This window comes from Dreissena polymorpha, chromosome 10 (genome assembly GCF_020536995.1).
Source record: "Dreissena polymorpha isolate Duluth1 chromosome 10, UMN_Dpol_1.0, whole genome shotgun sequence".
In the NCBI taxonomy this organism is placed as follows: Eukaryota; Metazoa; Mollusca; class Bivalvia; order Myida; family Dreissenidae; genus Dreissena; species Dreissena polymorpha.
The window spans coordinates 2786852-2813509 of record NC_068364.1 but is presented as its reverse complement, the minus strand read 5'-3'; the positions used below and the strand labels follow the sequence as shown (position 1 = coordinate 2813509).

General features: G+C 37.5%; 1 protein-coding gene across 7 annotated transcripts in view; it reads left to right on the top strand.

Moving 5' to 3' along the window:
* Window positions 1-862: 862 nt before the first annotated feature.
* Window positions 863-26658, top strand: part of LOC127848820 (Golgi-specific brefeldin A-resistance guanine nucleotide exchange factor 1-like) — a 65994-nt gene continuing 40198 nt past the window's right edge. For all 7 annotated transcript variants that reach the window (XM_052381460.1, XM_052381459.1, XM_052381458.1 and 4 more), the window contains exons 1-15: window positions 863-1141; window positions 3511-3685; window positions 5193-5324; window positions 7062-7180; window positions 8304-8412; window positions 13127-13236; window positions 14423-14695; window positions 16683-16838; window positions 17437-17551; window positions 19571-19795; window positions 20832-21052; window positions 21844-21942; window positions 22834-23028; window positions 25356-25638; window positions 26362-26480. In XM_052381460.1, coding sequence (XP_052237420.1) covers window positions 3517-3685; window positions 5193-5324; window positions 7062-7180; window positions 8304-8412; window positions 13127-13236; window positions 14423-14695; window positions 16683-16838; window positions 17437-17551; window positions 19571-19795; window positions 20832-21052; window positions 21844-21942; window positions 22834-23028; window positions 25356-25638; window positions 26362-26480 — 2325 coding nt within the window. In that variant the 5' untranslated portion in view covers window positions 863-1141; window positions 3511-3516. The remainder of the gene's footprint in view (window positions 1142-3510; window positions 3686-5192; window positions 5325-7061; window positions 7181-8303; window positions 8413-13126; window positions 13237-14422; window positions 14696-16682; window positions 16839-17436; window positions 17552-19570; window positions 19796-20831; window positions 21053-21843; window positions 21943-22833; window positions 23029-25355; window positions 25639-26361; window positions 26481-26658) is intronic.

The window sequence follows — 26658 nt, the reverse complement described above, 5'->3', positions numbered from 1 at the left end:
ACATTTTTCTGAGTTCATGTCACCCGTACCTGTTTATATATATTAGTGTTTTATTAGCACGTATACTTTTATGACACCATTTAATATTAATATTCAAAACCAAGAATTATTTCGATGTTGAGCTCGTTGACGGTTAACTATATTTTAATAATCAACCATTAATTTATAAAAAAATATCACCGATGCTTTAGCTGCATCTCTGTTCTTTTCTCAATTATATTGATGTAAAAGTGTTACTCTTATAGAAATGGGTTTCTTTTCTTTAAATCAAAAACTTTTAATATAAAAAATCATTTCATTGATTGCATACAGATGTCGCACAATTTCCGGACATTGGTTTAATGATGATTTTGACCCGTGATAATTAAGAGGATGTGTGTTCCTCCATTATTTAGACAACCTTCCGGGTTCTGCCCGGACAATCGTTTCTATAGCTTGATCGACCCAGACCTGTTTAAATCATTATTTCGTGTCCTGATTTCCGCTCATAATCCTGCAAGGGTTGTCTCATAACATATATAATTAAAGCTCGATGTTTGATACATGTTTTGCTTCCGCCTTAATGTCGATAAGTGTAACTTTGTCATTTCATCTGTGCATGGGTATTTCATCAGGCGCACCCATTTCATAATTTCATCTGACCGTAACGCTATGTCATTAATGCAGTATCATTTCGCTATAATCGTCTCATAAGATTAAAAAAGCATATTTCAAATGTTGAAGACGCGCACATAAAAGAAGTAGATAACATATCTACGTCTCTGAACAAATTTACCAGAGTTTCGTTCAATCAAATTAGTGTGAAGTAACCTTTGTCACACAGTAGTGTCCCTTTACTAAGATCTTCGTTCGGAACCAAAATTAGTAGGAACACCACGTCATTTGTCAAAACGATATTTAATCTAGTTGTCAAACAAATTGTCGTTAAAAAAATCGAGTGTTCTAAGTCCTTTGTTTATTTTAATTCATACTTATACAATGTAGAGGAAGAAATTGTTATTTTCCATACGCTGGTACCAGTGTCGCCGTCAAATCAATGAGTTCTATTATTAATGTTTTTACTGGTTTATTCAGAAATTGTAAATAAAAACATATTGTTTTTGTTAACCTTTTAAGACGAAGGAGAACCTTGGTCATTAAGGTAAGAACATGTGTGTTTGAAGACTCAATGTAGTATACGGATCGCTATGCTGTTTTTAATTATGATGCTATAAAAAAATAAAAAATTGAAAATGGATAAATCTTTAACTTTATTCATTTATCCAATAATTACTGAGAGTCGAGCGGTTAAGGAAACAACTAAAAAAATGTCTGAATTAATTCAAATGGTGCAATAAATGATGTTCCTTTACAGATTTATTTCCATCACCTGAAAAATGTCAATATTGTTTATTTATAGCTTGTTTAACCACGCAAAGTCGCTAGTTCCGTACACACCCGCAAATTACATCCACTATGCTTGTTGTTTATCTGGTGTCAAGATGTCACATCCCAACAGCGAGAGCACTTGATTGCAATAGGCATAAGGCCGACAAAACTTAGAAAATTCCATTCAAATTTAAATTTTATAGAAACTGAATTATTTATTTAACTTTTTTTATAACTTCTATTTGCAATTTAGTAAGTTTCTGTTTTATCTGTCCATCTTCTTTTTAGCAACATTGACACAAAAAGTGCTCAAGAATTGCAAAAAAACACCAATGTTCTCACTTTGTTCAAATACAATTTAAATTTTGGTGTATATGTTACTATTAAAAGATTTGATAAAATTAGCATCCAATCATGACAGGGTTTACCCAAAGAACATGTATATATTGTCAAGTCAACTATGTTCACATTATACATGTACAGATTTTTCAATGCAACATTTTCTAAGAATCTTGAAAAGGTAAAAGAATTTTCTTTAAAATAAATCAAATACATGAAAGTGTTGCGTTCACACTAGTGCATTGATCTGCAATTTATGTACAAGTTTAATGAAGAGTACCCCAAAAAAATGAATGGAATAGGCATACATTTGGATTATTTCAATTGAAGTAAGATTTTAAAAGGCAATTATACTGTTTTTTTCCTTATTTTTGCAGTGTCTGTATATATTTTCAAGCATAGTAATGTTAGTAAAACAAAATACTGGAGCGCATGCGTGTGACGTCATCACGAGAGCCACGTTCTTAATGTAAACAAAGTGATCGAAATTAGGGTGCTATGCTTGAAATAAGGGAAGCATACGATAAATATGTTAAGCTCACAAAACTAATACAAAATTCTTCATGCAATACCATTCTAAATAATGGCAATTTAGTTTTAGATTGAAATACTTGTTTGTTAGGAATGCAGGATGAGACAGTCCCAAATCGATGTCTGCCAATGACAGTCTAGTCTCTGACAACACAGTATATGAAAGCCATAAAGACCATGTGAATGTTATTGATTATAATCAGTGTTTTCTGGTCATTTAAATGCGCTTGTTACAGGTTGCAAAACATACCTGTAAACATATGCATACACATATGCATTTAGTAATTAAATCCATAAGAAATTCTAAAAGTAAACATTAAAACAACTAATTAAATAAGTTAAGATATACTAATTACTATTTAGTACCATTATCAGATGTTAATAAGTTAAATGTAATTTTTTATACAAATACCAGTTAGTCATTAGCACCAGACTAAAGGTTTCCTCAACATAAATCACAGGCGATTCCTATGTTATAACAAACGAAACACAATATAAATAAGCTATACTATTTATTGAACAATGAATTAAACAATTCAAATACAAACTAATGATTCATACTATAAATGTTGAAAATCTGGAGGCTAGAAATGTTGTTGTAGTTATCCATATATACTGGTTGTGCAAGAGTGTCTTATCTGTCATGAACATCCAATATGTAAGGAGTGATTTGGATAAACCATAAAACAAAGCACTATAAAAAGTGCAGTAAATGATTTTATTTAAATGTATTTTAATTTTGTCTTACATTGGAAGACAAAATGAATTCACATGTATTAAACTAATTAATTAATGATACATTTCTATAACTTTATAACATCAAATATTGTCAACTTTCAAAAATGTTATTATAAATCTCCATTGTGTTATTGCTTGTTTAAATGATGTTGTTCTGTATATTGCGTTACATACTATCTTTATACCTTAGAAATGATAGGGTTTTAATTATATCCTCTTAATTCAAAATACATAAAATGTTAAACACCACATGTGTACAATATGTAAAATATGCAGTTATAAAAAAACTATGATTTTACTGGCTCAAATTTATGAACAGTTTTTGATAATCTGTTTTGGCAGATTAGTTTAGACAAGACATAGAAGAATCATAAATTTTGATAAATGACCGTTCATTTTTCTGCCACCTGTGGTTTATACACTTGTTATAAAGTGGTAACTGTTTCGAATCATATTTAGGGTGAGGTGACCTATATTCAGCGCCCTGTAAAGAATGAAAAAGCTCTGTAAATTTGAATTATTGAATTTATCCAGATCATAATGGGGTCCCCAAGCAATGGGATCTACATTCTGCAAGGGGAGATCACACTAGTGGTGACGGCGATGAGGCGCTCATCTCGCTGGTCTGCCCATTCTCAGAGAGACGAGGACGGAGACCCACTTCTGAGCAGTTTTGCGCAACTCAAAGATGTGCTCAACAACATCACTGGTAATGTTAACATTCGCCAATTTCATGTTTTTTTCACCTTTATTGATTATTGGGGCTGGAGGTGGAGGGGGGGGGGGGGGAGGAAGCATATTAGTATTAAAAATTTCATAGAAGTGGAATAAAAAAATATGGTGTAAGAAGAATGTTATGGGAACACTTCATTCATTTACATTTTTAAATAATATTAAGTGGGGATGACCATGCCTAATGGCCCCTACATAAGATGAATTTAATTGATTTTTAACTCAGTATTTCATTGAATAATTCCAGCTGGTTATCAGCATCTGTGTTAGGTAAGGTTATGGTAACAGAGCTCCAGATAAGGATTTGTGAAATAAGTAACGGTACTGCAACTGACAGAAAGAAAAGGAGTAACGCTGAAAATCAATTAGTACCTGTACTACCATATCCAAAAATATAGGTAGTACTGTTCTACCCGTGTTCTTGGATATTGAAGTGTGTATAACTGACTTTACAGAAACATTTGCAGCAATTATACTTAATATATTTAGCTTCTTAAAAAGTTACTTTATTAGGTTTTCCATTCTGAATTATGATGCAAATACAACTACACATTAAAACTCATCACTAAATACTATTTGTTCATTTTTCTTGACAATAAAACACAAGCCAACTAGTAAGCTAAGTAAATGAACACTAATGTCACTGTCTCATCTCAAAAGAATCATTGCTTTAGCAGTTAACTGTCAAAGTTGGCAAAAACTATGCCAACTATGACAGTGAAAAGCTTAAGCAAATACTTCAACTGGGTTTACAGATTGAATATCAGGATGTTTAGGGTCGCCATGGGGTAAAGGATATGGTGTCCGCCTAGCGATCGGGAGGTCACTGGTTCGATCTCCACCGTGGGAGCGTTCTTTAGGTCTTCCCCAAAGACACCAAGTACTGGTTCTAGGCCCAGGAAACGGACTCGAGAGCGTTGATATAAGCCTTAGGCTTTCGATGCAATCAAGCTAAAATAAATAGGTTTAAACTAATGTCAGGATGGTTAGACAACCGTATGTAGCCATTACATGACAAAGTGTTTTTTTTTAATCGCTTTCGGTTAAGCAGGCCTTCCCTTGTGCGCAGACATATTGTTTTTGACGGGTATACGAGTTACCGGAAATCACGCGACAGAATAGACAATAATACCCGAACCCAGTCTGCAACTTTTCGGTAATTTAAATGAACGAAAAGCACCGTTAGGTTAGAGACCATTAAATCACGCATGAACGTATCGGTACGGCCAGATTTTTTTTCGTAAATGCGTATAAGGGATATTAAAGTCGTAATTGTACGTCCAGTTTATAAAAATAAATGCGTAAACCTTCATGAAAAAGCCGTATTTACGGCTGTATGGCCCTTATCTGGAGCTCTGGGTAAAGAACATAACAGCTAGTGTTTGCATTTTTGGCAAATAAGTTTAAGAAATATTATATTGATTTTAACAAACTGCTGTTCTTTCTATTGCATAAATGTCATGGGATATTTTGTTGTTACTCAGAACTTGTGGAGATTGAACCGAACACATACCTGAGCCCATTTCTGGAAGTGATACGCTCAGAGGACACCACAGGCCCCATCACTGGCCTGGCTCTCACCTCCATCAACAAGTTTCTCTCATACGGTCTTGTGGGTAAGTAGAATGGCCTTGATATACGCGACTTCAATTAAGGGGGCTGTTTGTCTACATAAAATTGAAATTTCCCTTTATAAATTGTAATTAAGAGACAATAGTAATCTTTGAGCAATGAAATAGGGGTAGTGGTTAATAATACAAAAATCTTGTCAACTGGTTTTTTACGTAGAAAGTGAAAGTTTGTTCTGAAATCAATGTTTCTTTTATGTCCCCGAAGGAGGGCATACAGTGCTCGGACCGTCCGTCTGTCTGCGTCACACTTTGCGTTTAGGTTTAGAAAAATGCTCATAACTTCTATGTCGCTTCAGATAGCAACTTGATATAATTATTTGGCATGCATGTGTATCTCATGGAGCTGCACATTTTGAGTGGTGCAAGATCAAGGTCATCTTTCAATGTCAAAGGTCAAAAAAACAAATCCAAGGGAAGTAATAAGCTTCAAAGGTAGATAATTATCTGTACTTGCCAAATGATAATTTTTTTTTCTATAACTCTAAAAGTGGCACAGAAGGGGGTATTGTGTTTCTGACAAACACATCTCTTGGTTACTATATTGTATTAAATTTTCTGACTTAAAAATAATGAATTTGTTTAGTGTCTGAAAATTAAGATACTTAACAATATTCCAAAATTGTGTCTGAAAATTTAGTAACACACTGACAATATACCTAAAGCTTTATTCCGGTGCAACCACCGGGGTATGCAGAAAAGCGAGTCCTTGTATATATCACACCATTTCAGGCCCTAAGTGTGACTGCAATTTTTCAGACCCTAAGTGTGACTGCAATCTTTCAGACCCTTAGTGTGACTGCAATGTATCAGACCCTAAGTGCAACTGCAATGTTTCAGACCCTAAGTGTGACTGCAATGTTTCAGAACCTAAGTTCGACTGCAATGTTTCAGACCCTCGATGTGACTGTAATGTTTCAAACCCTTGGTGTGACTGCAATGTGTCAGACCCTCAGTGTGACTGCAATTTTTCAGACCCTAAATGTGACTGTAACGTTTCAGATCCTAAATATGACCACAATGTTTCAGACCCTTAGTGTGACTGCAATGTTTCAGACCCTAAATATTACTGCAAGTTTGCAGACCCTAAATGTAACTGCAATGCTACAGACCCTTAATATAACTGCAATGTTTCAGACCCTTGGTGTGACTGCAATTTTTCAGACCCTAAATATTACTGCAAGTTTGCAGACCCTAAATGTAACTGCAATGCTACAGACCCTTAATATAACTGCAATGTTTCAGACCCTTGGTTTGACTTCAATATTTCAGATCCTAAATATGACCACAATGTTTCAGACCCTAAATGTAACTGCAATGTTTCAGACCCTAAATATTACTGCAATTTTTCAGACCCTTAATGTGACTTCAATATATCAGATCCTAAATATGACTACAATGTTTCAGACCCTTAGTGTGACTACAATGTTTCAGACCCTAAATATTACTGCAAGTTTGCAGACCCTAAATGTTACTGCAATGCTTCAGACGCTAAATATAACTGCAATGTTTCAGACCCTAAATGTGACTTCAATATTTCAGATCCTAAGTGTAACTTCAATATTTCAGATCCTTAACTTGACTGCAATGTTTCAAACCCTGACCAGAATGTTTAAGACCCTAAACATGACTACAATGTTTCAGACACTAAACTTGACTACAATATTTCAGACACTTAAGGCTACTACAATTTTTCCGATCCTAAACATGACCATTTTGTTTCAGACCCTAAACGTGATGTTGCTGCAGCAGCCATTGAGAACATTGCAGATGCAGTGACTCACGCCCGGTTTGTGGGCACAGATCCTGGCTCTGATGAAGTCGTGCTCATGAAGATCCTACATGTGAGTGGGGCAGGGGTTTCTTTGCTTTCCTAGCTGCTTTTTTTTCGTTTTCGAGGAATAATTTTCTAGTGTTTGAATCTTACTTTTTTTGGTGAATCCAGTGTTTTTTCCAATGATGTGTGAATATGCCCTGAAATGAAGTGTATAGCAAATTACCAAAATCGTGATTAGTATTATTGAAAGGAGACAATAAGCTAGAATCAAATTATAATTGGTGATGTTAATGTATTAAACTACATTTAATATACAAACAGACGCCCTTTAATTATGAAAGGGTAACATTAATATATACACCATTGACAAAGTTGACGAAGTTTTCATTTGTTTTGCCCCCACATTGTGTAAGGCATAAAGCATTGCACTTGTTCATCCGTGAGTTGATACTTTGGTACTTTCGGAAGCTTACGTTTTCAACTTCTCTTAAACTACTTGTTGGATCTGGCTCAATATTTAACAGTGAATGACCTTAATGTGTACATTATCGTAAAGAAAGGAATTACGATTTGTATAAGCCAAATAAATATGTTAATTAATAAATCAAGTGTTTGCAAATGGAATACATGTATATACTCCCAAAAGTTAAAGTTATTAACTTTTGTTGTTTTTTATGATAGAAAATACAGTCACAAAAATTGTTTGTACTGACTTCCTTTTTAACTGCTTAGTGGATTTCTTTCAAATTTTTAAAGCTGAATAACTAAATTTGTGTGATTGGCAAAGGTTATTTAAGCTTTGATTAATTTTGGCAAAATTACGTCATTTTGACTAGTGAAGAATATTTATTAGATTTATTTGTGAACAAATATGTTTGTGGCATCAATATCTGTGACACAATTCTTGTTTTAACATAATCCCATTTGCGAATTAAGGCTATACAATTGTGAAAAAGTACAGTAGTTGACTTGGTAAATGTGAGCATTTAACAAAAGAGGCACACAATCACTGAAATTTTCCTAGTTATTTTGGTTTTGACCTTTGCGGACTGCACGGGCTAATCTGGGACGACACTTTACACATTGCGGACTGCACAGGCTAATCTGGGACGACACTTTACACACATGCTTCAAGCTTAGTTTACCAGAACGAGTTGTTTTCTAAAGGGTTTGTTTTCTTCTGTTTTCAGGTTTTGAGGACCCTTTTGCTGTGTCCAGCTGGTGTTCTGCTCACAAACGAGTCGGTGTGTGAAATCATGCAGTCTTGTTTCCGTATCTGCTTTGAAATGAGACTCAGTGGTAAGTAGCCTTGAGACTCAGTGGAAAGTGGCCTGTTTAGTTTTGCATTTATTTGGAGGAAATTAAAATCCCACTACATGCCAACTTTAAAAATAAAACATCGATGAGATTCAATGGTTTTTGATAGACATTGATCGAACTTAATGCAAATATGCATTGAAATCATAACGGTCAAAATAGTGGGAGGCAATGAGCCCTACTCATCTAATACTGTCCACAAATGTTACTTTCCAAAATAGTTTCAAATGGACATCTATTAACAAAAATACAAACCCTCATTGAAATTGGACAAATAATTTGTTATACTAGTAATTCCTCAGCTACTCAGGAGGGGGCTTGAGATGAAGTTAATTTAGTAAGTACAGTACATTTATACTGAAGATAAGTAAAGTATAAATGTTTTCATACCAAGCCCTTACAAACAAATTCATAATTAATAGCATGTCTTATAAAAAATTAATGAAGTAATTTTATAAGCTTGGCTGTTTTCGGAGAAAATCCGAATAGCCAGCTCGTCGTGTCGTGTCCGCTGTCTGCGTCGTGCTAAAACATTAACATTTTGTCAAGGATTTGAAAATTGGCTCTAAAATCAACGTGCTTCAACCTACAACTTTGAAACTTCATATGTAGCTGCACCTTGATGAGTTCTACATGCCACACCTATTTTTGGGTCACTAGGTCAAAGTTCAAGGTCACTATGACCTCTAAAAAAAAAATCTGACAAGCTTTCAACTATTAAAAACTGCACCCGCAGCCGAGCGTGGCACCCGTTATGCGGTGCTCTTGTTGACATTAACATTAACTTTCATAATAACCAATGCCCTTTAAAATGCATTGAAATGTAAAACTGGTGGGAATGTGGTGGATGAATGCGGCTTTAAATTGCACTTTTTATATGTCCTGATAACAGTTTAGTAATATTTGCTGTCAATCTGTCATTTTTTAGGTGCAATAGGGCTCCTTTCCTAATAAACAATGTTTAATAAGTTCTGGCACTTAACATAAAAAGTACATTGAAGTGAAAATATGTTTGTAAATGTTTAAAAAGACCTAGCATAACTACTAGATTTGTCTAAGGCTAGATAGATGTAAGAGAGTGACTGTATTTTCAATACAACAGAGTTGATAACTTTTTCTGAGCGTTTTTACTCGCAACTTTTGTTTTGTGTAACTTTTGCAAAATAGCAAAGAAGCATTTGACAACTTGGTCACCAGTACTCCTGTTTAGGTATTGATTGTCTCCCCTTTTTGCGTAACTATATGAGGCTCATTCTGGGAAAACTGGGTTTAATGATTATGGATAATGTGTCATCCCAGATTAGCCTATGCAGTCTGCACAGGCTAACCAGAGATGACACTTTCTGCTTTAACTGGATTTTCATTGTGAAGAAACTTTCTTTAAACAAAAAATTCCATAAAAGCAGAAAGTGACGTCTCTGATGAGTGTGTGCAGGCTTTACAGCAGAAAGTGACGTCTCTGATGAGTGTGTGCAGGCTTTACAGCAGAAAGTGACGTCTCTGATGAGTGTGTGCAGGCTTTACAGCAGAAAGTGATGTCTCTGATTAGTGTGTGCAGGCTTTACAGCAGAAAGTGACGTCTCTGATTAGTGTGTGTAGGCTTTACAGCAGAAAGTGACGTCTCTGATGAGTGTGTGCAGGCTTTACAGCAGAAAGTGACGTCTCTGATGAGTGTGTGCAGGCTTTACAGCAGAAAGTGATGTCTCTGATGAGTGTGTGCAGGCTTTACAGCAGAAAGTGATGTCTCTGATAAGTGTGTGCAGTCTTTACAGCAGAAAGTGACGTCTCTGATTAGTGTGTGCAGGCTTTACAGCAGAAAGTGACGTCTCTGATTAGTGTGTGCAGGCTTTACAGCAGAAAGTGATGTCTCTGATGAGTGTGTTCAGGCTTTACAGCAGAAAGTGACGTCTCTGATTAGTGTGTGCAGGCTTTACAGCAGAAAGTGATGTCTCTCATTAGTGTGTGCATGCTTTACAGCAGAAAGTGACGTCTCTGATAAGTGTGTGCAGGCTTTACAGCAGAAAGTGATGTCCCTGATGAGTGTGTGCAGGCTTTACAGCAGAAAGTGACGTCTCTGATGAGTGTGTGCAGGCTTTACAGCAGAAAGTGACGTCTCTGATGAGTGTGTGCAGGCTTTACAGCAGAAAGTGATGTCTCTGATTAGTGTGTGCAGGCTTTACAGCAGAAAGTGATGTCTCTGATTAGTGTGTGCAGGCTTTACAGCAGAAAGTGATGTCTCTGATTAGTGTGTGCAGGCTTTACAGCAGAAAGTGACGTCTCTGATTAGTGTGTGCAGGCTTTACAGCAGAAAGTGATGTCCCTGATGAGTGTGTGCTGGCTTTACAGCAGAAAGTGACGTCTCTGATTAGTGTGTGCAGGCTTTACAGCAGAAAGTGATGTCTCTGATAAGAGTGTTCAGGCTTTACAGCAGAAAGTGACGTCTCTGATTAGTGTGTGCAGGCTTTACAGCAGAAAGTGACGTCTCTGATGAGTGTGTGCAGGCTTTACAGCAGAAAGTGATGTCTCTGATTAGTGTGTGCAGGCTTTACAGCAGAAAGTGATGTCTCTGATAAGTGTGTGCAGGCTTTACAGCAGAAAGTGACGTCTCTGATAAGGGTGTTCAGGCTTTACAGCAGAAAGTGATGTCTCTGATGAGTGTGTGCAGGCTTTACAGCAGAAAGTGATGTCTCTGATTAGTGTGTGCAGGCTTTACAGCAGAAAGTGACGTCTCTGATTAGTGTGTGCAGGCTTTACAGCAGAAAGTGACGTCTCTGATTAGTGTGTGCAGGCTTTACAGCAGAAAGTGACATCTCTGATAAGGGTGTTCAGGCTTTACAGCAGAAAGTGACGTCTCTGATTAGTGTGTGCAGGCTTTACAGCAGAAAGTGATGTCTCTGATTAGTGTGTGCAGGCTTTACAGCAGAAAGTGACGTCTCTGATTAGTGTGTGCAGGCTTTACAGCAGAAAGTGATGTTTCTGATTAGTGTGTGCAGGCTTTACAGCAGAAAGTGACGTCTCTGATTAGTGTGTGCAGGCTTTACAGCAGAAAGTGACGTCTCTGATTAGTGTGTGCAGGCTTTACAGCAGAAAGTGACGTCTCTGATTAGTGTGTGCAGGCTTTACAGCAGAAAGTGACGTCTCTGATAAGGGTGTTCAGGCTTTACAGCAGAAAGTGACGTCTCTGATTAGTGTGTGCAGGCTTTACAGCAGAAAGTGACATCTCTGATAAGTGTGTTCAGGCTTTACAGCAGAAAGTGACGTCTCTGATTAGTGTGTGCAGGCTTTACAGCAGAAAGTGATGTCTCTGATTAGTGTGTGCAGGCTTTACAGCAGAAAGTGACGTCTCTGATTAGTGTGTGCAAGCTTTACAGCAGAAAGTGATGTTTCTGATTAGTGTGTGCAGGCTTTACAGCAGAAAGTGACGTCTCTGATTAGTGTGTGCAGGCTTTACAGCAGAAAGTGACGTCTCTGATTAGTGTGTGCAGGCTTTACAGCAGAAAGTGACGTCTCTGATTAGTGTGTGCAGGCTTTACAGCAGAAAGTGACGTCTCTGATAAGGGTGTTCAGGCTTTACAGCAGAAAGTGATGTCTCTGATTAGTGTGTGCAGGCTTTACAGCAGAAAGTGATGTCTCTGATGAGTGTGTGCAGGCTTTACAGCAGAAAGTGATGTCTCTGATGAGTGTGTGCAGGCTTTACAGCAGAAAGTGATGTCTCTGATAAGGGTGTTCAGGCTTTACAGCAGAAAGTGACGTCTCTGATTAGTGTGTGCAGGCTTTACAGCAGAAAGTGATGTCTCTGATGAGTGTGTGCAGGCTTTACAGCAGAAAGTGACGTCTCTGATTAGTGTGTGCAGGCTTTACAGCAGAAAGTGACGTCTCTGATTAGTGTGTGCAGGCTTTACAGCAGAAAGTGATGTCTCTGATGAGTGTGTGCAGGCTTTACAGCAGAAAGTGACGTCTCTGATTAGTGTGTGCAGGCTTTACAGCAGAAAGTGACGTCTCTGATTAGTGTGTGCAGGCTTTACAGCAGAAAGTGACGTCTCTGATTAGTGTGTTCAGGCTTTACAGCAGAAAGTGACGTCTCTGATTAGTGTGTGCAGGCTTTACAGCAGAAAGTGACGTCTCTGATTAGTGTGTTCAGGCTTTACAGCAGAAAGTGATGTCTCTGATTAGTGTGTGCAGGCTTTACAGCAGAAAGTGATGTCCCTGATGAGTGTGTGCTGGCTTTACAGCAGAAAGTGACGTCTCTGATTAGTGTGTGCAGGCTTTACAGCAGAAAGTGACGTCTCTGATTAGTGTTTGCAGGTTTTCCAGCAGAAAGTGATGTCTCTGATTAGTGTGTTCAGGCTTTACAGCAGAAAGTGATGTCTCTGATGAGTGTGTGCAGGCTTTTCAGCAGAAAGTGATGTCTCTGATTAGTGTGTGCAGGCTTTACAGCAGAAAGTGATGTCTCTGATTAGTGTGTGCAGGCTTTACAGCAGAAAGTGACGTCTCTGATTAGTGTGTGCAGGCTTTACAGCAGAAAGTGACGTCTCTGATGAGTGTGTGCAGGCTTTACAGCAGAAAGTGATGTCTCTGATGAGTGTGTGCAGGCTTTACAGGGTAATCTGCGGTGACACTTTACGCACATGCATTATGCTTAGTTTTCCCAAAACAAGGGTCATATATTCTAACTCACTGAGATTTCTGTGCACAGAGCTACTGCGCCGTTCTGCCGAGCACACCTTGATGGACATGGTTCAGTTGCTCTTCACAAGGCTACCCCAGTTCAAGGAAGACCCCAAATGGAATGCTAACATGAAAAAGGTACAAGGACTATTTCGTATTTTTATGCCCCCTTTCGAAGAAAAGGGGGTATATAGTTTTCGCACTGTCAGTCAGTCTGTCAGTCTGTCACACTTTTGGTGTCCGCTCTCTAATTCAAATAGTTTTCATCCGATCTTTACCAAACTTGGTCAGAAGTTGTATCAAGACAATATCTAGGTCAAGTTCGAATATGGGTCATGCGGGGTCAAAAACTAGGTCACGGGGTCACTTAGTGCAGTTCAAGGATTTAGCATGGTGTTTGCTCTCTAGTTTATGTGGCTTTCTGATTTATTTTGATATTCTAAGAATTTTAAAGCCTCCGAAGCAGGGCATATAGTGATCGGACTGTCCGTCCGTCTGTCCGTCACACTTTGCCTTTAGATTTCGAAAAATGCTCATAACTTCTATGAAGCATCAGACAGCAATTTTATATTTGGCATGCATGTGTATATGGACAAGGCCTTTCCATACACACACAAATTTTGACCCCTGAGACCTTGACCTTGAACTTAGGGTCCGCATTTAGTTTTCGAAATCTGCGTTTAGGTTTCAAAAAAAGCTCATAACTTCTACCAAGCTTTTATAGGGGGCATAAGTCATCCTATGGTAATAGCTCTTGTTTAGACAGATATATATTGTTTTCTGTATAATACAGGAATGCATTTTTTGGTTGATTGTGAGCTTCTTCTGTAAATATCAAAACACACAGTCAGACAGTTTAGAAATCGATTGAGACATAGTATTTGAAAAATGTGCCAATTATAATGGAGCCTGCTTGTTCAGTTGTTAAACTGGACTACAAATCCAAAGATCACAGGCTTATTTCCTGTCCTTGTACATGACTTGTGTGTAGATTGTTTATGAAATTATTTTTACAGCCATTCTTACTACCTCTGATTCAAGTAGGTCAGTCATCAGTGACTAATATGATACTGGTTATATTTAAGTACATGTTTACCAGCTGACCCAGAAAAAGTGTGAGCAGGGTAACAATGTTCAGAAGACTACATATATTGGCACAGACTTTGTTTTGCCTGGGTTAGTACATCTGACAACAAAATGAGAATGTCTTGTATGTGTAACAAAATTGTTGAAACAAAGAATTTAATTCTCAAAAGTTTAAGATTAAAGAATACAAATTGGTAATACCAGTAAAGAAAATATGGGTGCACATTGTTATTAACAGTTAAAAATGAGGACTGGTGGTGTGGATCAAAACCGTCTGAGCCGTCGCAAGAAGTCCCCAAAACTGAAGCAAAAGAAGCTCAAGCCCTCTAGCGGCCCTCACCAGTCTGTGGATCAGACCTCCGTGGCAGGGACAGAGACTGATGACCCCGGGGGAGTGGGCGGGGCGGGGGAGAGGGGACAGGCATGTGGAGACCCCGCCTCAAGGGGAGGTCAGAGTGTGCCGTCTGTGGGAGGGGGTGCAGATGAACCAACAGTACCAGGGAGGAAGGAGGTTAGTAGACGTACTTGGAAGTCCCTTTGGTTGACGATTTGGAAGTTATTTAAAATATAGAGGCATTTTAATTTGGATATAATTTTTTTTTAAGGAACTGAAAGTATGTTGGCATTGGCAGGAAAGATTTATTATCATAATGCCGAGGTCCTTTATTTTTGACAAGTGTCCATGGCCCAACTGTTCAAAAAGCCAGGGAGTCTTTTTCTGTCTTTAGCAGGGGCTTATACAGGCCCCTTCATCAGATGAAAAAGCTCCTTTCCCTAATGGAGTTTCTTAAAATGATGCAAATTTTAAGATTACCTTGGACATTTTTCCTCCTTTCTTGATTGAAATTTTGAATCTTAAATGGGAGGCTAGATTCTTTCATCACTTCAAGAAAAAAAGCCCTGACAGCACAAAACCAAACAACTGGGGAATGATAAAATGCAAAGTATATCATTTATGGTTTAAACTGGTTTTAAGGGTGCCACCATTTACTATTGGCCCATAGATATTCACTCAAATGCCACATGTATACTATTAGCAACACAGAAAACTTTAAACAGATGTTGATACGAAAAATGATCAAATCTTGGGTTACAAGATCTAAGATATAACCAATTAAGCCATGTCACCAGTTTTTTATGACTCCACAAAGTTAGAGGAATTAAGCGTTACACTCCTTATGTCAGTATTGTCTTGACAGTATCATTATTATAAATCAAGCAATTTTAAAATAATAAAATATCACTTGATGAAAACTGTTTTTGTGCACTTATGCATTCCTAAGACAAAAGTCAAGATAACTCAGTTTAAAGGTCAAATATGGGGAATAAAACATTTGCATCTTTTCCAAAGTGTAGCTGCATCATTTACTAGGCAATTTTTAAGTAACTACAAGTTCAAGGCATAATCATGAAAGTGCAATGTCTTTTTAATTTACTGTAGAATTTTTAATAATCATATCAATAGGTTGTATTGTTAGTGTATTTGTTGGTCTCAACAATACAAACTGGATGTCTAAGGTTCAATCCCCACTTAATGAGTGCCTTAAATCTTTCCAAGTACTGGTATTTTCCAGGAAAAAGGCATAAGGGTGTTTCTATTCAATATAGCCTTAATGGATGTCGAGGCAACGTTCACATCACTTGTTGTGGTATCCAGTTTTAAACAAAACAAAACAAATAGTTAAATACACATTGTTCATGTCGGTTCATATGGTTTATTGTGCTACACAGTATGGTGTGTAAACAATTGAGATTGACTCATTTTCACGTTGTTGTTGACCATTCACATGCATACAAACCAATTCACTGGTCCGGCTTGCTCATTTGGTACAGCACTTGACTTCACATGTGAGGATTGCTTGTTCGACTCCAGGCCTGGCCACACAACTTATGTGTGCAGATTGGTCATGGAATTATTTCTATTTCCATTCTTCCCCGACCTCTGCTTAAAGTAAGGCAGTTGTCAATAACTAGCCTGAGTATTCAGTTGTCAATAACTAGCCTGAGTATGCAGTTGTCAATTACTAGCCTGAGTATGCAGTTGTCAATTACTAGCCTGAGTATGCAGTTGTCAATTACTAGCCTGAGTATGCAGTTGTCAATTACTAGCCTGAGTATGCAGTTGTCAATTACTAGCCTGAGTATGCAGTTGTCAATTACTAGCCTGAGTATGCAGTTGTCAATTACTAGCCTGAGTATGCAGTTGTCAATTACTAGCCTGAGTATGCAGTTGTCAATAACTAGCCTGAGTATGCAGTTGTCAATAACTAGCCTGAGTATGCAGTTGTCAATTACTAGCCTGAGTATGCAGTTGTCAATTACTAGCCTGAGTATGCAGTTGTCAATTACTAGCCTGAGTTTGTGCATTTTGAACTGAGTAGCCTAATTTCTGTAAAAAGTGTGAGTAGGGGAACTTAACACCTTGATTGGATTTGAATAGTGTTGAAAACAGTAAAAAACTCAAAATAAACTAATTGGCCTGTAATTGTTGTTTCCAGGGCGACACAGTGTCAGAAGGCCATGACAGTGGTGTAGAAATGAGATCACGAGAGGTTGTGGATCCGGGTGTAGCATATGTGGAGGCATCACGGGAAAGTATATGCACAACCCCTGTGGAAGGAACAACCATTATTGACATCGTGAAAGGCTTTCAGGTATCGACGAAGTCTCATGTTTGAATATTTTGAATGCTGAAATATTGTCTAGCAAAAAATTGTAGTAGGGTGAGTTATAAGGAGCACTTTTACTGATGCAGGCAGGTTGAAGAATAAATTCCCATTTGCAGCTTGGATTTTTGTTGTAGTAGATAAAAAAAAAGATTATGAAAGGTATTTAATGCGGTAATTTCTACCGCAGGTCTTTTATATTACACTTCTTTATGATTAATGAAAAATAATTTTTGACTGGTATGTGTTCAAAGACATAACAGTATATTCCTTACAAAATTTCAATCAAAGAAAAGCTGTAAAACATTCTTGATGATTAAAATTCCATATTGTCAGTCTGTTTGTTTTGCATGTGATTATCTCTTAACAAAAAAAGCAAACTTCATGTATTTTGTGATGTGCTAAACTCGTGAAGGTGCGTTTTTCTGTCAGAAATATTATCACACAAATTAAAGCTTGAAATTTACACTAAAAATAAAAGATGAAATTTTGCAAAAATTGTTTCTAATGAACTACGTAAAAGCTGAAATTCAAAACCATATGTATTACCTGTCATTGTCACATAGTGTTGCCTCATTTTTTCAAGGATGCCTCTGATATGGAGTCATACAATATCCATCAAGAGGATTCTAGTTTAAAAGTGGAGAGCCTGGAAGGAGATGACAGTTTAAGAAGGAACATCTCTTCAACTGACTTCAAAGGTATGTTGCAGAGTTTTACAACAATGTCTTAATTTTAAATTGTGGGTTCTGTCAATAACAGTGCCTTTCTGATAAATTTCAAGTAAATTTAGTCAATTAAAACCTGTTTTAGCTTGATTGCATTGATAGCCTCGGACTTATTGAGACATTTGTGAGTTTTGTCTCTTTAGTAGAACCCAGATTTGGTGCAGTAGACTTTGATTAGTTCCCCTGCAGTAGGGATGGAACACTTGGACCTCCGTTTGCTAATTGGACAACATCAATTACACTAACACATCATTTTTATTTTGAGCTTTTGTGACCGGTCTTTGTCCGTCTATCGTCCATCCATCCGTTGTCCACATTTGTTTTGTAAACACTCATGAAACTTGGGCAGAAGATTTGTCCCAATGATATCGCGATTAAGTTCGAAACTGGGTCATGCTGGGTCAAAAACTAGGTCACTAGGTCAAAGAAAAAGAAAAACCTTGTAAACACTGTAGAAGTCACATTTCATGCCCAATCTTTATGTTACTTTGCCAAAATGTTTGCTTTAAGGATATGTTGGTCGCGTTCAAAAGTGGTTCCGTTCCATTGAAAAACATGGCTGCCAGTGGGCGGGGCAGTTTTCCTTATTTGGCTATAGAGAAACCTAGTAAACACTCTAGAAGTCACAATTTTATCCCAATCATCATGAAAGTTAGTCAAAACATGGGTTTTATTGATATCTCGGATGAGTTTGAAAATGGTCTAGATCGGTGAAAAAACATGGCTGCCAGTGGGCAGGCCATTTTTCTCTATATGTTTATAGTAAAAACATGTGAACACTCTAGAAGTCACATTTTTGGCTTAATTTTCATGAAATTTGGTCAGAACATTTGTTTCCTTGATATGAGAGTTGAGTTCGAAAATGGTTCTGGTCAGTTGAATAACATGGCTGCCGGGGGGGGGGGGGCAGTTTTCTTATATTTATATAGTAAAAAAAGCTTGTGAACACTAGAAATCACATTTTTTCCCAATCATCATGAAACTTGGTACAAAGATTGGTTTTATATATCTCACATTATTAATGCCCTAATAATTGTCCTTAGATTGTCCAAATTTTCATTATATTATACAAAATCCTTGTAAACACTCTAGAGGTCACAATTTTGTTTCAGATTTTATGAATCTTGGTCATAATATTTGTTTTTGTAAGCAAAGTTTGATGTTTGGTAAGGGGGGGGGGGTTAACTCAAAATATAGGTCACCAGGTAAAATCTTACAAAAACAAAAACACTCCATATGCCAGAGTTTTGGTTCAATAATGATGACCAGGATGTTTGTCTGTACAATATCTAGGTCAAGTTTGACGTTTTGTAAAGATTGAATGAAACGACTCCTCTCAGGTGAGCGAACTAGGGCCATCTTGGCCCTCTTGTTTTTATATTGACCAGTCATCAGGCAATAGTATCAACACTTATGAAAAATTCCAAATCCAATGGGATTTGAAATGAAAAAGTTGTGGGTCTTTGCACACACGTATGCTCGCAGAAATTTGGTTCCAGTGAATCATTGATCAACCTTTTTTATTGATCGCTAGTTGAGTGTGAAAATGTAGTAGATTATTCATGTTTTTAAAATACGTAGAGGATATTTATTAGTTTTGTTTGTTTATGTGATCATGGATGGATGAAAAAGATGATAGTCAACAAAACCCAATAAGATTTTCATTTGAACTTTAAATCAGATAAAAAGCTGACAAAAGCTTACAAAAGCTGTCCATAGCTATAATTACTTAATGTGGACCACGCTTTGCGAAAACAGGGTTTAATAAATATGGGTTAAAAAGTCGTCCCAGTTTGCACAGGCTAATTTGTGATGACACTTTCCACCTAAACTGGATTTTTCTACAAAGAAAAGACGTTCTTTAAACGGAAAATACCATAAGAGTGGAAAGTGTTGCCTTGTACAGGCTATTCTGGGACAATGTATAACACAAATGCATTAAGCCCCATGATCCCATAGCTACGTTCATATAAAATCCCCCTGTTTTCACAGAGCACATCTCGCTGGCTATCCCTGAGGAGGAAAGCCTGGTGAGGTCAGCCAGTGAGGTCAGTCTGCCCGTGTCCCAGTCAGACCACGGGGAAGAGGACCCACACAGTGTGACAGACTGCAGCGGACCCACTGCGGACTCAAATGATGCCAGCAATACTTTGAACGATGAACGTGTTAATCCGCGCGGCGTGAGATTTATACCACACCAGGGAAACCATCCTGAGGGTAAGCTTCTAGGCAATATTTTTATTGCTCCCTTTCGAAGAAAAGGGGGAATATAGTGATCGGACTGTATGTCTGTCCATCTGTCTGTCTGTCCGTCTTTCCGGCACACTTTGCATTTAGGTTTTGAAAATGCTCATAACTTGGACAAGGCCTTTCCATATGCACAAACATTTTTACCCCTTTGACCTTGAACTTAGGGTCCGCGTTTAGGTTTCGAAATCTGCACTAAGGTTTCGAAAAATGCTCATAACTTCTATGTCCCTTGAGATATAACCTTCATACTTGGTATGCATGTGTATATGGACAAGGCCTTTCCATACGCACAAAAAAATTTACCCTTGTAACCTTGACCTTGAACTTAGGGTCTGCGTTTAGGTTTCGAAAAATGCTCATAACTTCTATGTCCCTTGAGATATAACTTTTATATTTGATATGCATGTGTATATGGACAAGGCCTTTCCATACGCACACAAATTTTGACCCCTGTGACTTTGACCTTGAAGTTAGGGTCCGCGTTTAGGTTTCGAAATCTGCGTTGAGGTTTTGAAAAATGCTCATAACTTTTTTGTCCCTTGAGATATCACCTTCATATTTGGTATGCATGTGTATATTCACAAGGCCTTTCCATACGCACACAAATTTTGACCCCTGTGACCTTGACCTTGAACTTAGGGTCCGTGTTTAGGTTTCGAAATCTGCGTTTAGGTTTTGAAAAAAGCTCATAACTTCTATCAAGCGTTTATAGGGGGCATAAGTCATCCTGTGGTGACAGCTCTTGTTTATTAATGGTATAACTTAAATCTGTTGTATCATCTCTATGTGCCAAGTGCTCACCTGATAACAACGGGCTATAGAAAACACTTGTGAACATTTTTAAAACTCACATTTCTTGCCAGTCTTTTTCAAACTCGCTCAGAGAATTTGTTCTATGATAACTTAACTGAGTTTTATTTAAACTTATTGCCATTATATGACAAAAATGCTAACAAAACTTGGATAAAGTATAAACACAAGATCAAACTTTGATACTTTCCAGACTCTGCGCCACTCGTTCCGTATGGCCGCCCATGCGTTCGGGAACTATTCCGGTTCCTGGTATCACTGACCAACCCCCTGGACCGCCACAACACGGACGTGATGATCCACATGGGGCTGAGCCTACTCACGGTGGCCCTGGAGTCAGGGGCAGACAACATCAGCCAGTTTGCCTCCCTTATCTACCTGGTCAAGGACGATATGTGCAGATACTTGTTCATGGTAAGCTCATACTTGTTTTCCCCTGCGAAAGGCAGAGGGATATAGAATTGGCGTTTTCGTCATTTCGTCTGTCCGTCATTACATCCGTCTGTCCATCCGTCCGTCGGTCATAACATTTTGAAATTAGCAGGGGATATCAATTGAACGAATTTACTTGTTTATACTTGTGGTGATGAGGATTTATAATGTTGACTCTAAATGCAGCTATTGTGTGTGTTTACTGTTGACTACGTACCTCCGCTAAGACAATTATAAGGGGGTTTATTGGTCACTTTGACAATTGGTTGGTTGTTATTCCAATAAAGTGCAGTTGTTGCTGAAACTGATGCATACCCAGTGAACCACTCTTTTTTAAAATCTATTTGCCCTTAAACAAAGCTAACAAAACAATAAATAAAGCATAAGTCAAATCTGTGATAAACCTCTAGTTTTTATGGGGCGTTATGAAACGTTTTAAATGTTTTGAAATTATTGTTATAATTGTTATAAATTAAGAATGGCAACTAATAGTACTCATATTCCATATACTCATATTATGAAAGTATTTAAATATTCAATCGCCTGGAATTCAATATATATGAACAAGCTCTGAAAGTTAATAATATTATATTATGACCAAAGCTGCTACAAACATACTACTTATCATGGAATTTCATCCACAAGGCTCACAAGATCTTCGGAGGTAATCTTAGGTTACTTGCAGATATATCAGGTGTGCATAAACAGCCAGTGGGCTCACCTGACAGCCTATCATCAGACCAATTATCAGAACTACTGCTCTTGTATTTCAGCTTGTGCAGTCTGAAAGGCTGTCCCTGTCTGCAGCTGCCCTGCGTGTGTGTTTCCTCCTGTTTGAATCCCTGCGCTTTCATTTGAAACTCCAGTTAGAGGTGAGCTTTTTCTTTAAATTATTTTTTGTGTTCCATAGCTTTCATTTACCAAATTTTGTGTCATGAAACTTGCAAAACTGCACCAATTAAAGTTTAAGGACGTCCAATTCCAAAATTGTATTCATGGAAGTTCCAAGACTTCCAGTTCCAAAATTTCAGCTATGGAAGTTTGAGGACTTTCAAATCTTAAATTGCAGCCATGGAAGTTCTTATACATTCAATGCCTAAAATTTACAGATATGGAAGTTCTAAGACTTCCAATATCAAAATTTCAGCCATGGAAGTTCTAGGGCTTTTATTCCAAAACATGATATTTTAAGATTTTTATGTCCCCCCCCCCACTATAGTGGGGGACATATTGTTTTTGCCCTGTCTGTTGGTTGGTTGGTTGGTCTGTTGGTTGGTTTGCGCCAACTTTAACATTTGGCAATAACTTTTGCTATATTGAATATAGCAACTTGATATTTGGCATGCATGTGTATCTCATGGAGCTGCACATTTTGAGTGGTGAAAGGTCAAGGTCATCCTTCAAGGTCAAAGGTAAAAAAAAAAGTCAAAGCGGCGCAGAAGGGGACATAGTGTTTCTGACAAACACATTTCTTGTTCTTTTGACAAAGAACACATTTATTATTGATCTTGAACCTTGTTTACTACTGTTTTGTTCTCATGAAATTGATTTTTTTAATCATGTTGAAATAATTCTTTTTCATGATTGTGTATTGTTAAGAAGCATGGACTACTTTCGATGGGTCAGCTCCTACACATCAGAATCCATCTCCAACCCCTTTTTGTTCATTAACATACCACTACTTATGGCATTTTCAACCAGACTTGTAATGTACAAAATGTCAGATGCATACAGATTGTAACTTTATTTCCCACTTTCCACAGATGTACCTTACAAGGCTGAGTGAGATAATCACATCGGACCACCCACGGATCACATACGAGGTGCGAGAGCTAGCCCTGGAGTCCATGGTTCAGCTGTGGAGGATACCTGGCCTGGTGACTGAGCTCTACCTCAACTATGACTGTGACCTCTCCTGTACAAACCTATTTGAGGATCTGACAAAGCTGCTCTCTAAGGTTGGTACTTTATGTTAATACAAGCTCTCTAAGGTTAGTACTTCATGTTTATACAAGCTCTGTAAGGTTGGTACTTTATGTTTATACTAGCTCTCTAAGGTTGGTACTTCATGTTTATACAAGCTCTCTAAGGTTGGTACTTCATGTTGATACAAGCTCTCTAAGGTTGGTACTTCATGTTTATACAGGCTCTCTAAGGTTGGTACTTCATGTTTATACAGGCTCTCTAAGGTTGGTACTTCATGTTTATACAGGCTCTCTAAGGTTGGTACTTCATGTTTATACAGGCTCTCTAAGGTTGGTACTTCATGTTTATACAAGCTCGCTAAGGTTAGTACTTTATGTTTATACTAGCTCTCTAAGGTTGGTACTTCATGTTTATACAAGCTCGCTAAGGTTGGTACTTCATGTTTATACAGGCTCTCTAAGGTTGGTACTTCATGTTTATACAAGCTCGCTAAGGTTGGTACTTCATGTTTATACTAGCTCTCTAAGGTTGGTACTTCATGTTTATACAAGCTCTCTAAGGTTGGTACTTCATGTTTATACAAGCTCTCTAAGGTTGGTACTTCATGTTTATAAAAGCTCGCTAAGGTTGGTACTTCATGTTTATACTAGCTCTCTAAGGTTGGTACTTCATGTTTATACAAGCTCTGTAAGGTTAGTACTTCATGTTTATACAAGCTCTGTAAGGTTAGTACTTCATGTTTATACAAGCTCTGTAAGGTTAGTACTTCATGTTTATACAAGCTCTGTAAGGTTAGTACTTCATGTTTATACAAGCTCGCTAAGGTTGGTACTTCATGTTTATACAGGCTCTCTAAGGTTGGTACTTCATGTTTATACAAGCTCGCTAAGGTTGGTACTTCATGTTTATACTAGCTCTCTAAGGTTGGTACTTCATGTTTATACAAGCTCTCTAAGGTTGGTACTTCATGTTTATACAAGCTCTCTAAGGTTGGTACTTCATGTTTATAAAAGCTCGCTAAGGTTGGTACTTCATGTTTATACTAGCTCTCTAAGGTTGGTACTTCATGTTTATACAAGCTCGCTAAGGTTGGTACTTCATGTTTATACTAGCTCTCTAAGGTTGGTACTTTATGTTTATATAAGCTCTGTAAGGTTGGTACTTCATGTTTATACAAGCTCTGTAAGGTTGGTACTTCATGTTTATAAAAGCTCTCTAAGGTTGGTACTTTATGTTTATACAAGCTCTGTAAGGTTGGTACTTAATGTTTATATAAGCTCTGTAAGGTTGGTACTTCATGTTTATAAAAGCTCTGTAAGGTTGGTACTTCATGTTTATACAGGCTCTCTAAGGTTGGTACTTCATGCTTATACAAGCTTTCTATGGTTGGCACATCATGTTAATACAAATTCTCTAACATTGGTACTTCATTTTGATACAAGCTCTCTAAGGTTGGTACTTCATGTTTATACAAGCTCTCAAAGGTTGGTACTCCATGTTATACAAGCTCTCTAGATTGGTACTTCATTTTAATACAAATTCTCTAACATTGGCACTTCATTTTGATACAAGCTCTCTAAGGTTGGTACTTCATGTTTATACAAGCTCTCTAAGGTTGGTACTTCATGTTGATACAAGCTCTCTAAGGTTGGTACTTCATGTTTATACAGGCTCTCTAAGGTTGGTACTTCATGTTGGTACAAGCTCTCTAAGGTTGGTACTTCATGTTTATACAAGAGCATGGGGATGAGGTATACTCGTTTACAGACTTTTTCAACAAAGTAGACTTTTCAACTTACATATTCAAGGACTTTCAAGCAGTAAACCTACTCCCTTCAAATGTTTTGTGCCTATTTTACATTAATTTACTGTGCGTTCATCTATTTACCATCTCTCCATGGATAGTTAACTGTATTGGGCATCTACATGTAACTAGATAATACTGGGATAGTGTTAAATAAAGATTTAAAGTTATAATTATATACAGGGGCTTATAATATGGAACCCACAATTGTCAGTTAGTGGGTTATTATTTTCTTGTGAGCAAATTACTTTATTTGTATTTGATACCTACATAGTATTTTTCTTATTTCATCAATTTTTCATTTTTTCTCCTTTTTTTAAAAATAAACAAAAGAACATGTCTAGAAAACACTATGAACAACCAAAGCTCAGGAACATAGAGAAAATTACATTATTGTACTTAATATGACAGCTTTATGCCATTATTACTAAAATCAAGATTAAGTTTATTTCACAAGGGTTTATTTTGACAATGCCGAATATGCCTGATAACAGGATGAAATGCATTAAATATTATTCTATGAACTGTGCCTTTGATGTTTATGCTCCCTTTCAGAATGCATTCCCGGTGTCTGGCCTATTTTCCACCCACCTGCTATCACTGGACGCTCTATTGACGGTTGTGGACAGCATAGAACAGCACTGCCACTCCCGGATCCTCAAAGCCACCGCCAAACCTTCAGACGAGGGGTCAGGAATGAAGTCTGAAGGGTCAGAAGTCATGGGGTCAGCTGAAGGTCAAAGTCACTCGGGGGTTAAAGAAGATGGCCTTGTTGGACATTCTACAAATGGGTTTGCGATGGGGACAAAAGTTATACAGGGGAAGGAAGCTTCTATAGGTAAATGTTTATATTTGTTTACTTCTTTTACTTACCTCTTATTGTTGTCCTCTACTGGTGAAACCGAAGGGGACTTATGGTGTGCGCTCTGTGCGTCAGTCAGTCAGTCAGTCAGTCAGTCTGTCAGTCACATTTTTCTGGATCCTGCGATAACTTTAAAAGTTCTTCATATTTTTTCATGAAACTTGAAACATGGACAGATGGCAATATTGAGATTATGCATGTCATTACATTTTGTTCCTTCCTCAAGAATTCTGGTTGCTATGGCAACAAATATAAACAAAACAAAATCTGACAATGGTGGAGTTTCACTGGTAGGGGACCATATTGATTGGCAATCTTTTGTTAATTCTTAGTTTTAGTTATATAAATCAAAGTTAAGTAGGCTATATAGTTGACACTCTGCCCGTTGGTTGGTCCGTTAGTTAGTTTGGCGGCATATAATGTAAGTTTGTGTAGCGAACATTTGCATGGTTTGAATATTTGTTTGCCATTCAAGTAACTGATAGTAAAGGTTTTGTAGTTTATCAAGTTCAGCATGTGTCAATGATAACCAATATTCCATGCTGCCAAAGGCTCTCAATTATACAGGATAGATGTCAAAATCTACATATCTTACATGGTTATTGGCCAAGGCCTTGGGTTTCAGATTTTTTTATCATATCATTTCTGTTTTTTGCCCTTTTAAATAGCATTCTCTATGTGTAATTGCTTACATTGCAGATGTTGGTAAGACACTCAAGGATGGCAGAAAAGTGCCGTATATCAAACCCAATCGTATGAAGGTCACAGCGGAGTTACCTGGACATGATGAGCTAACTGCACTCAAACAACGAAAACGGGTATGACATGGGAACCTCCTTTACCATTGAATACTTCACTTGGAAGTTATGTCTCCCCATCAAATGAGCAGATATACATTTTTCCCTGTACATCCATGCATTCGTTAGTCCACTCATACTTGGTTTGTGCTCAATATATTGAACACTTATAATTGTTGAGCTGTTATATTTGTATGAT